The 15,024-nt window shown below is 41.3% G+C and overlaps 1 protein-coding gene across 19 annotated transcripts in view; it reads right to left on the bottom strand.

The window, feature by feature from the left end:
• Positions 1-1,328: 1,328 nt before the first annotated feature.
• Positions 1,329-15,024, bottom strand: part of DOCK9 (dedicator of cytokinesis 9) — a 157,403-nt gene continuing 143,707 nt past the window's right edge. For 17 of the 19 annotated variants that reach the window (XM_044429166.1, XM_044429168.1, XM_044429173.1 and 14 more), the window contains 4 exons: positions 10,634-10,824; positions 9,749-9,849; positions 9,519-9,657; positions 1,329-2,439 (listed from right to left, as the gene is read on the bottom strand). In XM_044429166.1, the coding sequence (XP_044285101.1) occupies positions 2,317-2,439; positions 9,519-9,657; positions 9,749-9,849; positions 10,634-10,824 (554 nt within the window). In that variant the 3' untranslated portion in view covers positions 1,329-2,316. Of the gene's footprint in view, positions 2,440-3,269; positions 3,278-3,304; positions 5,740-9,518; positions 9,658-9,748; positions 9,850-10,633; positions 10,825-15,024 lie in introns of those variants that run through there. The other 2 variants (XM_044429172.1, XM_044429170.1) reach the window with 2 other exon arrangements.

The raw sequence follows: 15,024 nt of genomic DNA, 5'->3' as shown, positions 1-15,024 counted from the left end.
TTTTCTGGGCTTGCTTGGTGAAGGATTGACAGTGGCCACATTTGTCAATCCTGTGCCCTCCCACTAAACAGAGGAGGCACAGATCATGAGGGTCCATGGGGGACATTTTGGCCCTGCACTTGGAACACTTCTGAACTCCGCTCGCTGAGCCATCGAGGAGAGGAAAGGGATAGCAAAGCGAGAAAGGTTAAGAGCAACAATAGAAGGGTTTTTTGGGGGGAGGGGGAAGGGGGAAAAGGGGAGAGAAATTTCTAAACTGGGGTAGGAAAGGTTATTTGTAACTTGGAAAAGGAGTTTTCTTAACAAGAGAGAAAGAACAACGAGAAAGTCTAAACAAGAATGGTAGGTATAGCAAAAATACAAGAGAGTAACGAACAGCTTGAGGCAAAGCGACTGGCGGTCGAATGAAGACTGGGGAAAACTAAACTCCGCTCTTTATACTACAGTGGGGGAGGGGTGCAGAGTTCCTGCCAAATCTGTTAAAGCTTTGAATCTTTCTCGGCTGCAGGCACCTGTAATGTGTGATGCACAGAGGCCACGACGAAGAACGAAAAATTCCACACTCATCACTTGTAGATCCTTTTTGTGCTTTATAGTTGGCAACCATCTTCTACTTTACATTCTGATTGGGGGAAGATCTGGATTTAATATACATGAAGCTGCTGCTATATGCCTAGCTTGACCATCAATTTATGCTCCAGGTGCAAGTATTTATCCTCATGCAGTGAGTGCAAGAGCAGCCAAATGTTCACTAGCTGCACCTCTCGTGTCCCCACTGTCCTCCATCTCTTGGAGGTGGACTTCAATGGGAAGCCTCCATCTGATTGAAACCCTGCATGATCAAATATCTAAATCACATGGGGAGCTCACGCCAGTGAAGCAAGCTCCTTGTTGCAGACTTTCACCTTCCAGTGTTGGTGGAGGGACTGGGTGATAGGAATGCAATGTAGAAGACACATCAGCTGCTGCATTCCCATCTTCCCACAGGCAATACTTGTCATGTGATGCTTTGAACCCCTGGATAGGTCAATGTTTCTAAATAGCGTTCACTCTTGCTTTTTTTTTTGGCTTGCTTATGTACTGGATACTTCAGTGATGGTAACAAGATAGGGTATAGTTGAAATCACAATTATGGCAAATAAAAACACTGTTTTTCCATAAGAGAAACCAGAGAACATTGCTAAGTTGTATTTCAGAGTATCACTTACTAAATAAAATGTTTATGTTCTAGAACTGATTTCATATAGTGTCATATATGAAAACAATGCCATAAATGGTTGCATTGAATTGGATTGCTTTTCAGTAGCAAAAGAAAAAGATTGACTGAATGCAGCATAAAGTAAATCTTTTTAATATATATGTAGCATATTGTTTGATTACAGCAGGACAGCAATTCCAGTTAAATAAAATTAAAACAGTTTAACTTTCTTCAATATAAAATTATTAACTCATGTCTTAAAACAGTATAGCTTTAAATTGCATCACCTTTTTCCACAGTAGTCATCACCAATTATATACTCCATCACTTTGGCAAAAATGATGTATTTTTTAAAAACAGTGCAGAATATTACAGAAACTGTATACAACTTCATATTGCACTTATTTATATACAATAAACTGTAAAAGAAAATATAGCATTTACTTGGAATGAACATGAATTTATCACAATCATAGATGAAAGCTGGTATGAATATTAAAAATGTTTAGAAATGCAGTGCACTTATGTACAGATTTTATGAGCTTTATTAACAAATATGTACATATCTTGCTTTCTTGATAGTATTATAATGACCTTTGGTTGGATGCAACTGCTTGATCCATTTTAAGCTTCTATGCTTTCCAAAATGTCAGCAAGGTATAAAATGGAATACAACTGATCAGTCAACAGTACAAAAAACTACTTCTACTTATATTAATCCCTCAAATTAGTGCCTATTTAGTACAATAGTGTTTGTACTTTATTATCAATTTGTATGTGCATACACTGAAGAACACTTTTATGGTTTAAGTCTGCAAACCTACATTCCACAACATCTGCCTATGTGCCATTTTATAATTCGATTATAAGAACAAAAGAAGGTTGTCCCAAACACTTTTCTGAAGATTGAGAACTTTTAATATTGCCAGCAGAATATAAAAATGTGCCCCATCAGTTTTGAATTCTATGACCTATTACTTCCTTATCCCTGACTTATCCAAAGACAACAGTTACAATCTGTGCAGTTTATTTTCAACTTTGGATTTCATCCTGAGTTTGCTAATGACCAAAAATCCAGTTGTGTTCCAAGTAAAAGGTATTTTTCATTTACAAAATGCTTATGCAACTGAAGAAGAGCTGGGCATTCCGTGAACTGTTGTGCTTGTCGGTGTCCCACTAATGGCATTGAAAATGTGCAGTGAATTAGGCATTACACTGGCCTTTTCTTCCGCAGCAGTAATCTTAAAGAAAGAAAACACGTATGTTTTACACGTAGGCATCTCAGAAATGGGGGATAACTTTGGTCTTTGCTTTGGCCAGCACCCATACTGCAAGTAGGACTATCAAAGACCTAACTTTAAACAAGAACAGAAAACTATTCATATAGGAAATCGAACCCAGATACATATTTACTTGAAAGCAGTAGCTCATTGATTTAAATGGAATGTACCTCCAGGTAATTTAATAAGGATAAGCTACAAGTGTCCACTGAGAAAAGATTTGAAAATTCTGGTTGTGTTAACTGAACCAATTGAATTGTTGTTGTTATTGTTAATTATAAACAATAAGTTATGTATTATTTAATACATTATTTATTGTTATTGTACTTATTTATATTGCACCTATTTCTAATACTGGGACTCAAAGTGTATTAAAACATTAAAAACTAATACAGTTAGAAGTTGTATAAGTTGAATGAATTAATGAACGAGGTTCACAATTTTAGCTTCTTTAAAACAGGCTAGTGTCAAATTGTTGTTTCCCTGCACAATTAATATTAACTACAGTTCTAGGCTGCAAGCTGTAGACAAGCAAATAAAGTTTCCAAACTTTTCCTTATTAGTATGGAGAAGGGGCAAGAAGGCTCACAGCTGCTTATTCCTGTTTGTATGTTTTACACTAAACTATGCTTTAGCATGGTGCATGACCACAGAATGAATAATCAATTTATTCTACCAAGAAAGAAATTAAGTTTATGTCTGCACTACAAGCAAACATATAACACATTCTATCTTGTGCTGTTGAAGCAAAATGCAACATAAAACTAGTAATAGAAACTAAAAGGTATTACCATCCCAGCTGATCACATATCCAAAGCAGCATAGGGGGAAAGGAAGGAAGAAAGAGAGATGCCCATTAAGATTTCCACAACATGTATTTCAATGTTTTGAGCACAAAAATGGTATATTCTCTTCAACATGTATTTAAGAAAAAAAAACCGGACACTTCAGTGTTTGCAGAATAGGTCATTCAACCAAACTAACATGCCTCAAACATACAACACAGACACTTGGGTATTTCAATAAACGAAGTTCCAGTTGTATTCTTTATAGTTTCACCCAAGCATTTCTTCCTTTTATAATTGTATGTCTCTGTAGAAAACACCAGGGCTTTTACAGCAGGGCATTTAAATTGTTGAGCATGAATTGTTGAGCATGTGTACTAATTCTTGAACATTAAACCATATAGTGATTGGATGGGTTAGAAATATCCTGAAAGACAGACAGACAGACAGACAGAGCGAGCGAGCACTACTGGAACACAGTCACTGCAGAAACAATTCTTTTAGCCAAACAACCCATAGTAGCTGTGCTGACTGGTGATAGTTAGCGTAGTGTCTACTTAAATGAAGGGGATTGCGTCACTTGTCCCATGCTTTCCCCACTGGAAAAGATGTCACAGCTCTTAGTGCATTGGTTCCACTCCTCCTGGAAGGCACAGCACAAGATAACAGCAGGTATTCCTCCCCCTGCTAGCTTCCACTAGTCTCCAGGGGGCAGAGATCTGGGAATGGGATGGATTAGCCCCCACACCCACCATGGGCTGCAGCTCCCATGTCTCTCAATTTATTTTTTTAAGGGGAATATAATTGGTTAATGAGAAAAGGGAAAGCCTGGTGCTCATTTTTCATCATGAGGCAATACTGCGTTTAGCTGACTCCCTAGTTATCTAGCATTAATCTTTTTTTTTAGTTCTGTCCTTTTAAAGTCCTTAATATCAAACTGATTTTGTGAAAGTGTTTGCCCTGTACCAACCGTAAGAGAATTGAAAGACCCAGTGTGGTGTAGCAGTTAAGAGTGGGGGACTGGGGCTCAAGAGTCCCCACTCAGCCATGTAGCTAACTGGGTGACTTTGGTCCAGTCACAGCCTCTCAGCCAACCTACCTCACAGGATTGTTGTGTGGATAAGACTGAGAGAGGGGGAAGAAGTAAGCAAGCTCCCTTGAGTTTCTTGAAAGGAAAAGGGTGGGATATTAGGAAAGGAAAGGAAAGGAAAGGAAAGGAAAGGAAAGGAAAGGAAAGGAAAGATAACTAAATGCACTGATTTATAGGAGTTAACAAATCCTAGTATATCTGTTACAAAAACTAACTTTGGATAAAGAAATCCAAAGTATGGAAGTCTTAACCATATCCTTCTTCATTAAAAATATTATTTACTGGCCATTTTAGGCAAAGCATGTAAACAACTCTGCCTAAGGATGTATCTTAAGACAACGTCTCCATTTGTTGCAGTATACACAAACCATTGCTTGAACCCATTTCAACTGGTTATCAAGCTTGGTTTTAGTACAAAAACTCCCCTGATCATTCTGAATGACCTGTGATGGAAGAAATTACTTTGCATTTATATCCCATCTTAAGAACTAGAACCTAGATATTCCTGCTCCCCAGTCCAAAACTCTAACCATCACACCATACAGCACTCAGGAAAGTATGTCCCTGTAAATCTTTTGGACCTCTCTGTGGCCTTTGATACTATAAAGATTATGTAGGTTTTGGGTGGAGAATATTTAAAAGTGTATGAAATTTGTAGACAATATATGTTGGGTTTATAATAGTCCATAGGTAGAAAGATTACTTCTGAGACTAAGAGCTCCTTTGTATGTGAGGCCTGCTACTGACTGCCTGCCAGCTGCTAAGAAGCTGTTACTGAGAAAGAAGTTATGGACCTTAGCAAATTTACAGCAGGCCCATATCATATATGCAGTAAAACCCCAATATACGCTGCTTCATTTACCATGATTTCACTTAACTGTGGTTGACCATGGTCCAAAAAATTAAATACCCCAACTTTTGTGGGTTTAACTTGCATGGATTTGATTATTTGTGTGTTTCAGTGCACCAAAGAACTGCAGAATATGCACTGTGTTTGGGGATGCCATGCTCTTTGGCTCAGTACTAGCCAGTCTCCCTTGTGTGTTTTGCCTCTCAGTGGGCATGAAGACTCTAGAGATACCTGCAATTTCCCCCTAAAGATACTCATGGTTTTTCCACTTTTGCAGGGGTCCTGTGGAGGGAGGACAGTACAGCATCCTCCGTCCACAGGAGGGAGTGTATGCTATTATCTGCAGTTCCAGGCATTCTCTGGGGGGGGCTTGGAAACTATCCCCCATGGATACAGTGGGGGAAGGTCCTTCAGTTCAGAGGGAACTGAACCAGGTTAAGAAAGTATCTAATTCGTAAAAGAAAAGGCAACTTGCTTACCTGTGACTGTTGTTCTGTGAGTGGTCATCTGCGCATTCACACAGCTGGGCTCTGCACCTATGTGGAGCCTGTTGTCAGGAAGATTCTACAGCTAAGGATTTATTTGGGTGGGAGCCCCTCCCCTTCCTGTTCCAGGTATAGATGGGAGGGACTCCCACCAACTCCCTCAGTTCCACTAAGTCCACTTAATAAGTTCCAGGACTGAGGGAGGAGTCCTGTGCTGCTCCACTCTGGCTCCCATGGGCCCCTGACAGAGAGTAGCTGTTTGAAGGATCAACACTATGTGGGGCCAGAGGTCAGGTTGTGTGTGTGATCCACAAGACACCACTTGAAGAACAACAGTTACAAGTAAAGAATATGCCTTTCTTCTTCATCGTCTCTGTGCACTACACATACGAGTGACCAGCAGGCCTACCTCAGCATGGATGGAGGCGTGGTGCTGTCACTGCAGGATCAAGGAGAGGGCTGCTCTGCCAAAGGTGCAGTCTGCTCTCACATGAACGGCTGACCTGTAGTGCTTGATGGATGCTGATGGTGTGGACACCATGGCTGCTTTGCAGAGGTGTAGCAGAGTTATTCCCACCAGGAGGGCTGCGGATATTGCCACCGCTCAGGTGGTGCGAGCCCTTAGGGAGCTCATGAGTTGTAAGCTGCCCAGCTCGCAGGCCAGGGAGAAGGTCTTCATGAGCAAGGCCTCCAGTCTTTGAACAGAGAGTGGTTCCCCTTGTTCTGTCCACCATAGTGTATGAACAGCTTCAGTGATTTGCAGAATGATTCCCTCCTGGATGATAAAAGGTGAGTGCTTTCTGAACATCCAGGGAGTGCAGGTTGACTCCACAGGATTGGCAGGGACAGCAAAGAAAGGTGAAAGAATGATGCTTTGGTTGAGGTGTAATGCTAATATGACCTGGCAGGCTGGGTCTGGCCAGAGTACTGCCTTGTCCCTGTGGACAGTGAGGCGGGGCTAGGTTTTGAAGGCCCCATAGGAAGTGGTGGGACAGAGAGTGAGAGAAAGCTGGGAATTCCTGGAAGGAAGAGATATAACTGGAGGCTTCCGCCCTTTATGGAAGAGCACGTGCACAAAATTAAACATTTGTCTTATGGTGCCATCTTATGGAATGAGGTTTTCTTGCTGCATGAAGGTGGAGAATGTGTTCCACTTGGTTAAGTAGGATTTCCTTATTGTTCAAGAATGGATCTGACACACTGGCAGCGTGTCGGCTGTAAGGACTATAGCGTGAAGCACCATGCCATGAGGCATAGGGTGTTGGTGTCAGGGTGAAGGATTCTGCCCTGGTCCTGCAAGAGTAGGTCTGGACTATGTGGAAGTTGAAGGGATATCCTGTGGCAGAGTCATAATAGGTAGGTGAATCATGGATGCCTCACCCACCAGAGGCTGATGAGAATGCAGTTCAATTTGTCCCTCCTGAGCTCGTGACTGCGGGAAGGGGGTAAGAGGTAGAACAATGTCCCTGCCAATTTGATGAGGAATGCATCCCTCAGGGGGCTGGCCCCTTGGCCCCACCTCTGTGCGGAGGTTCTGGCATACTGTGTTGTCAGCTGTGGTAAGCATGTCGACTGAGAGTGAGTGCCAAGTGCTGAAGATCTCATATAGGTTTCTGGTGTTCAGCTGCCACTCATGGCCATGAAAACTTGTGCAGCTGAGGGTGTCTATCTGTATGTTGCTGGTGCCTGCCACATGGCTAGCCATGAAAGTGACGCCTCTACTGATCCACCAATCCCAGATTCTGATGGCAATTCTTGTTAGTGGGATGGACTGCATGCCGTCCTGTTTGTTGAGGTAAAATGCCTGTGTAGGGACATCTGAAGGACAGGCAAGGGCTTTGTAGACAGGAAGTATCTCTAGGAAGTTGATATGCCTGTGGACCTCCTTTGTGTTCCAGGTCTCCTGAGTTCTCAGGTTGCCCCAGTGTGCTCCCCATCCTGACAAGGGGATGCCTGTAGTGACAGTGATGGATGTGTCTGGGGTGTGAAGCTGATGCCTGTTCCCAAGTTGCATGGGCTGGTCCACCAGTGGAGGTCCTTCTTGATGGATGCAGGGATATCACATTGTGTCCTCGCTTCTCAAGGCTGAACATACCCAGCTCCCTCAGTCTCTCCTCACAGGGCAGTGTTTCCAAACCCTGGATCATTTTTGTTGCCCTGTGCTGGACCCTTTCTAATTTACCTATATCTTTCTTAAATCTTGATGCCCAGAACTGGACACAGTATTCCAGGTGAGATATGGAAAGACTTGTACTCTCTGAAGGTTCAGGTGAGAGCAGACCATTACCATGCATTTAGTGAATATCTGGGGGCAACTGAGAAGCTGCAGGGCAATACCAAAAACTGGAGCATCTCATCTCTGACTGGAAGACCTGAGCCCCTGTTTGGAGTAGGGAGGAAACGTCCTCTAGGAGAATTTCAGAAGGGGCAGCGCACCTTACAGTACTAAGGAATGGAAGGATCTCAATCAAACCTGATTAGGTATCTGTGGAGGATGATCAATAGAACCCACAATCTGGGGTGATTGTAAGAAGGGCTGGAAGTGATGTTCAGAGGAGGACTGGGGGGTGTCTGCAGGTGTGGGGAGATTCACAGGTGTCTTCTAGACTTGTCTGGACAGTGGCAGGCTTGGCAGGGGTGGGGTGGGTGCTGTTCATCTGCCCTGTGAGGTCTGCTTGTGCCTCAGGGCTGCCAAAGTCTGTGACCTGGATTGGTACAGGTAGGACAAGCATTGTCACTTACAAGGGGCAAAGAATCTGGACAATGGGGGTTGATTTAGTCCCATTCATCATCAAAGGGCATATCTTCAATCCCTGCTTTTACCTCCATAGGTAGCCTGAGGACCACAACCAGGCAGAGCATCACAGACCTTTCACTCTTGCCATGTTTTGAGCACCACACTCTGTTTGGTATCTAGCTGTGTGGATTTCCTGACTGGTGAGGTGGCTGGCTTTCATTTGACTCTTGTTGGCTACATCTTGGGCCTCACATATTACCTGTTATTGTGAGGCTATCCTGCCCCACAACTAGGAAAAGCAGAGGAAGTACTTCCCTCACGATGACAGTCAAAGAAGAACTGAGGACTGGGTGGGAATGCTTCCCTGCATGCAGGGCGTGTTCAGGGAACAGGCTCCCACTGAAGACTAATTCATTAGTTTTGACATCTTCCCGAATGAGCTCTACGCATGTGTGCAGAGCCCATATGTGTGATGCACAGAGACCACAAAGAAGAAACTAAGGTACATCTTTCTATAGTGACATTTAGTATCATAAAAGTGGGATAGGAACCCCAAGCCTTCAATATATGGTGGGCACTGATGGGATATTATTCTGCCACTGCTAAAGTTGACTCTGCTGTTTGGAGGCACAGAAATATGGTTATTCCATTCCTACTTGCCAGAAGTCAGTGATAGGTAATTAGTGTTTTTTTCTCATGTTTTTATGTTAGTTTCATTTTATGCCTTTACTGCTATCTTTACATAAATCACTGCAGGACTCCCTTTTTGTTATGAAAAGAAAAACATTCTACCTTTTAGGCAACCTAAAATTTAGGTTGAAATTTAAAATTACATGAAATAAATAACTGAAGGTGGAATAGCAATTACTCGAAACAAACAACATTAAGTAGCAATGAGGAAAATAGTGAACTTTTCTTAGGTGTTTATTCCATCTTAAAGGACTTATGCCTAATTAAAGAAGAGTTATGTTAATAATACTTTTAGAGTTTTGTCCTTTGAACTGAACAGTTGAACAATATGGAATTAAAGAAAATATATTAGTGAATATTAACAAAGATATTCTGAATGAAATCCTTAAGTTTCCATACATACTTGTTCATGCATGATTTCAGATAGCTCTTTAGTCATTTCTCTGTAGTTAGCCTTCATTTCCTCTTGATATTCTATCTGATCTTCTTTTATAAGTTGCTCATTTATTTCTAGGGCATGTCCACATGCTTCAACAAATTGTCTGAAATTGTAATTAAGCAGAAAAAATGTCTAAGAATGTTTCAAATATTGCACTCCAAATAAGCAAAATAATTAACATTTAGACTGTTTACCTGAACACTTCCTTCAGTAACTTTACTTTATTGTCTGGATACCTTTTGGTGTTTGTGTCATCCAGGAATGCTCTGGCATATGCCAATGGTCCTGCATTCACCTAAAATAATACGGGCAGTCATCAGTTTAGTTTTCTTCCCTCTGTAATCGTATTAAAACCTCCTTTTCTGAATTGGGCTAGATAAAAACCAAATACCTTTGCAGAAAACCATGGTTTAATTTGATTTATGCCTGTCGTCCATGGTAGATACAAACTGCATGCCCATGATAGCTAGACAGAAGCAATCATCCTTGTCACCACCACCATTTCTGCTGCCACCCTGCATTTACCCCCTATCTCTTTTCTTCTTGTGAGGAATCCAAGGTGGCCCACAGAATTCCACTTCATCTTAACAAAAACAGGTCAACTAAGCGGAGAGTGGGTGACTGGACCAAAGTCACTCAGTGAGCTTCATGGCTGAGAGAGGACTAGGACCTGGATTTCCCAGCCCACACCTCACTGGCTTTCTGGGTATCCCTTACATTATAAAGTTGGATAGTGTTCTTGTAGTGGGTTAACTGGCATGCTTGTAGTAGGGATTGTGCTCTGTGTGCATCAAGAACTCCATGTGGTTTAGCATGGCATGAAGAATAACTGAACAACATTAAAAAATGAAGGTGCTTCTAAATGTGAACTTACATGGACTGTTACTGAGTTGTGACAGTCAAATGAAAAGAGAGCTGAATCCAGGTCTAAAATGTCAAAGTCTACCACACTTATTCCCTAGTTCTGCATATAATTCAATCAAGGGCAGAAGAAGAAAAATAGAATTCTGAGACAACATAGAAAGTTAGGTATTTTAAGATAAAGGAAATCTCTATCACAAGCAACTGGATCACATTACCTGGACACTAACGCTACCCTGCAGTTTTAGCTGAAGTTTGATCATGTCTACTTCAGATGATGAACAAAGTTGTCGGAACTCTGCAACCTTCTTGCTCATTTCATCAATGGCTACTTCAATTGGGTTTAAATCTGTATGATGTTGATACATTACAGGAATCCGCTTTTTTACATAAGGGAAGCAGTGTATAGCTAGGAAAAGAAAACAACAGTAAAATTTAATTTATTGCTTTTTATCTTGGGAACCTTATACATTCCATAAACTTGATATAATTCAATAATAAACAGTTGACATGTGTAGTACATAGCAAAGCCTTTGGAACTGTATGTATCTTCACCTAGTTAACTGCATGCTTTTGTTGTTGTTTAGCGAAGTTGCATCCAACCCATTGCTACCCCATGGACAACATTCCTCCATGGTCTCCTGTCCTCCACCATCCCCCAGAGTCCACCTAAGCTCACACCGACTGCTTCAGTGACTCCATCTAGCCACCTCATCCTCTGCCGTCCCCTTCTTTGGCTGTCAATTGTTCCCAGCATTAGGATCTTCTCTAGGGGGCCCTCCATCTTATTAGGTGGCCAAAGTATTTGAGTTTCATCTTTACTGTCTGGCCTTCTAAAGAACACTCAGGGTTGATCTCCTCTAGGACTGACCGGTTTGATCTCCTTGCAGTCCAAGGGACTTTCCTTTCACCACCAGAAACATCCACAACTGAGTGTCCATTCGGCTTTGACCCAGTCATGTCATTCTTTCTGGTGCTACTAGTACTAGCACTCTGCTTTTCCCTAGTAGCACACTGGACACCTTCCGACCTGAGGGGCTCATCTTCTGGTGTCGTATCTCTTTGCCTGTTGATACTGTCCATGCGGTTTTCATGGCAAGGATACTGGAGTGGGTTGTCATTTCCTGCTCCAGTGGATCACCTTTTGTCAGAGCTCTCTCCTAGGACCTGACCATCTTGTCCCTGCACGGCATAGGTCATAGCTTCATTGCGCTACACAAGCCCCTTCACCACAGCAAGGCAGTGATCCATGAAGGGGTAATTGCATGCAAGGCCCTGGGAAAAATACTTAAAGAGGGTATGATGATCCCCAGGTTAAGGCTAGGTCTGACTCCTTTCATACTGTGCTGTGACTAGGTATTGTGAGCAAAGTGTTATGAACATAATGAATGTTATGAACTCTTGGACATGGAAATTCTATATGGAACGGCCAGGTGGCTTTGGCAACACTTTCAAAAACATTTAACACAGCTCATTTTATTCTGTTCTAGTAGTTTCCTCTTTGCCCCAACTCCACCCAGTGTGCCAATTGCACCTATTTTTGGTATGGCCAGACCTGACCATAGCCCTAGAATCACTAAGTGCAAATATAGTGAATGCCAAGGACTAGTACCCAAGGATAGCCACTTTCTGAGCCCAGTCTTTCCATCACAGCTCCTCCCAAGCAGATCAGGAAAGGGGTTTCTAACTGCATTATCTATTAAACTGGCCAGCTAGGCTGGTTTTGTAATACAAAAGTGGAGTATTGCAGAAGTCATGAACAAAAGATACCAGCTAAGTTAGAATATTAGTTATTGGGGAAATAGAGCTTAACACTAAGAAGCTAGTTCCAAACGGAATCCTCCTTTTCCTTTCCCAAACAAAAGGAGTCACTTTAATCTTCAGGCTGATTCCTGCTGCTTAAGGGAGAAATGACAGGAATGTCAGATGATACTTAATTGGTATGACCTTTTAATTATGTCTGTTCAATGGAATTTCTCACAGAACCAGACATGGGCTGGTTCTCACCAGCTTCTTGGCTTAATTGCTCACCCTGGCATTTCAGCTAAGAATTTTACTCCTGCCTCTTCTTCCAGTTCTGATTCAGATTCTGAGATAACAACCTTGGAAGGCTGTATTTTGGGAGAAGCAGGCCTAATCCCTACAGGCTCTTGTCCCATGAATGTGTTCAGTCCCCTTTCAAGGTTGCCCAAATGGGTGGTTATCACCGTAGACTGTGGAAGCATTTTATGTGGAGTCAACTAGTTTAAGGAGGAGCTGTGTGAAGCAGCAGTTTCTTTTATCTGTCCTAAATCTTCCATCAAACAGCTTCTTGGGATGACTCTGGTATTGAGTCAGGAAAGAAAAAAGTCCTCCAATTACCTTTTTCTCCACCATGTGTAATTAGTACATCTCTGTTATATCTCTCTTCAACTTTTTCCTAACCTAAGCTTTTCCTAACCTGTTGTAGAAATATCATAAAAGAGTTGCTTGAGCTCCATAATAATTTTTATTGCTCTTTTCTGCAATTTTTCCAACTCTACAATTTTTTAGCTGTGATAAGCAGAATTGTACGCAGTATTCTGAGTGTACAATTCATTGTTAATTTTCATTAAGGCAGTATGATATTGGTAGTTTTATTTTCAGTTCCTTTCCTAATTATGACTAACATGGAGTTTGCCTTTTTCACAGCATCTACACAGTTGACATTTGTGTCAACAATGTCATTTTCATTGAACTGTCCACCATAGGCCTAATATTACCTTTTCTTTTTGCATTAGAAGGAGCTAATGACATTGTATGGCTACTGGCACTGCACTGCATTAGATACCACTGATATTTTTATTTTTATACTTTGTTTTTATACCTTGTGTTTTGAGTGACTCTCTTTTAGAATGGAAAAGCAGGATATAAATGTTAGCACAAACATGTTAGCACAGCTTGTTATCTTAAAAAACAAAGATAAATGCATTATTTTCTCCACTTGCTTCCTCAATGGGAAAGGACAGCTATAAGAGTGTCAGCGTTAGCATCAACAGTTGTTCATATGTAATATCTGACTTTCAGTTACTGCCTGCAATATGACAGGGGCAAAGAATAACTAAGTCCGCAGCCTTCACATATTAGTGAACAAAGATAAAACAATTGGTAGACAATAAAAATCATGTGTTTAAGTAAAGCTTTAATAAAATAAATGTATTTCCACTGGGCTACAGGAGTCCCAACTCAGATGAGGAATGAATAAAGGAAAGACAAAACACAGCTAAAGCCTTGACACTAATTCTAATTCTAATATAGCAAAATTGGTTTGTAAAGCACATGGAAGAAAATGTTCCTCTTTCACTTGGGATACAATTCCAAGTTCAGATTTTAAACCAGGCAGCTTAAGTGGCACAATAAAATGCAAGACAGCTGATCTTTATCTTCTTGCTTTGCACATCACCCAGTAGCAATCCATGTCTATCAGTATATTTTATGGAAGGAAGAAGTGTTCTGTGTTTTGTGTGAGGAGTCCTCCAATCTATTGGGCCAGCCATTTTCTTCAAAAGAGACACTCACACTTTAGCCTCAACAAGTTATTGCCTATGCTGCCTAAATGTGCAGTGAAGCTCTTCCTGCTTTCTAGGTCTTTTATGCTGAAAGCATTCCCTCATGCTTTCCCCTGCTGTTGGCAAGGGAGGCAAAGGGGGCATTCAGAGATAGACAATAAGGCAGGGCATCAAGATGGACTTCTGTACTCTACTGCCAAACATGGTCCACTTCCAAACTTCCAGAGTAAAAGGCAGCTTTCTGCTTTGGGAATGGTCATCCATGGAGGGTTTCCATAGCCAGCAGAACACAGATTTTTGTAAAAGTACTACCAGCTGCCTGTACAGAGCACCATTAATGGATGGTCCAACTTTTTCTTCCATCTCCTTGCATTGGTCAGAGTGAGAATAGGGAAGAGTAGAGCACACTGGACACAATGAAACTCCTCCTGTGTTCTTTCATTTCATTCTAATTGTGGAGCACTGCCAGACAGCAGGATGTCGTTACAGCAATATGCTCTTTATTTGTCTGCCTTCGAAGATTAGGAAGTTGTAGCTTGTGCAAAATGCAATGGGCAGATTGATAGTGGCATCCACATGTAACTCTGGTTCTGCTCTTTTTGTATGTTTCTGAGCCCAATTCAAAGTGTTGATTTTGACCTACAGAGCTATATATGGTGCAGAACTGCAATACTTACTGGCATCTCATTCTGGTATGAGCCTGCTACCTTCATCTGTGGCCTTCTTCTAAGTGCTTCTGTGACAATTTATCAGAAGATTTTTAATTCTGGATTTTTTATTGTTGATTATGCAAAATGGTTTCATAGCTTTATATGTAAATTGTTTTAGATTACATTTTTAAGGTTTTTAAGGTATTTTTAAGGTTTAAGCTTTGTAAACTGTCCAGAAAACTTTCACTATTGTGTGATACAGAAATATAATAAATGAATAAAAAAATGTGAGTGAATGAGAATGCATGAGAGTTTGCTTTTGCTTTACTTGCATTTTGGACTGTATGTCTAGAAGGAAGGAAGGTGCTAGCAGAATCAGGCATACTGCTTTGCTTTGTGAGGAGCCATCACAATTATTTGAAAGAAAATAAA

This window comes from Varanus komodoensis, unplaced genomic scaffold (genome assembly GCF_004798865.1).
Source record: "Varanus komodoensis strain SLA01 unplaced genomic scaffold, ASM479886v1 scaffold2, whole genome shotgun sequence".
In the NCBI taxonomy this organism is placed as follows: Eukaryota; Metazoa; Chordata; class Lepidosauria; order Squamata; family Varanidae; genus Varanus; species Varanus komodoensis.
Note: the sequence above shows the minus strand (reverse complement) of the source record. Positions and strands in the feature narration are given on the sequence as shown.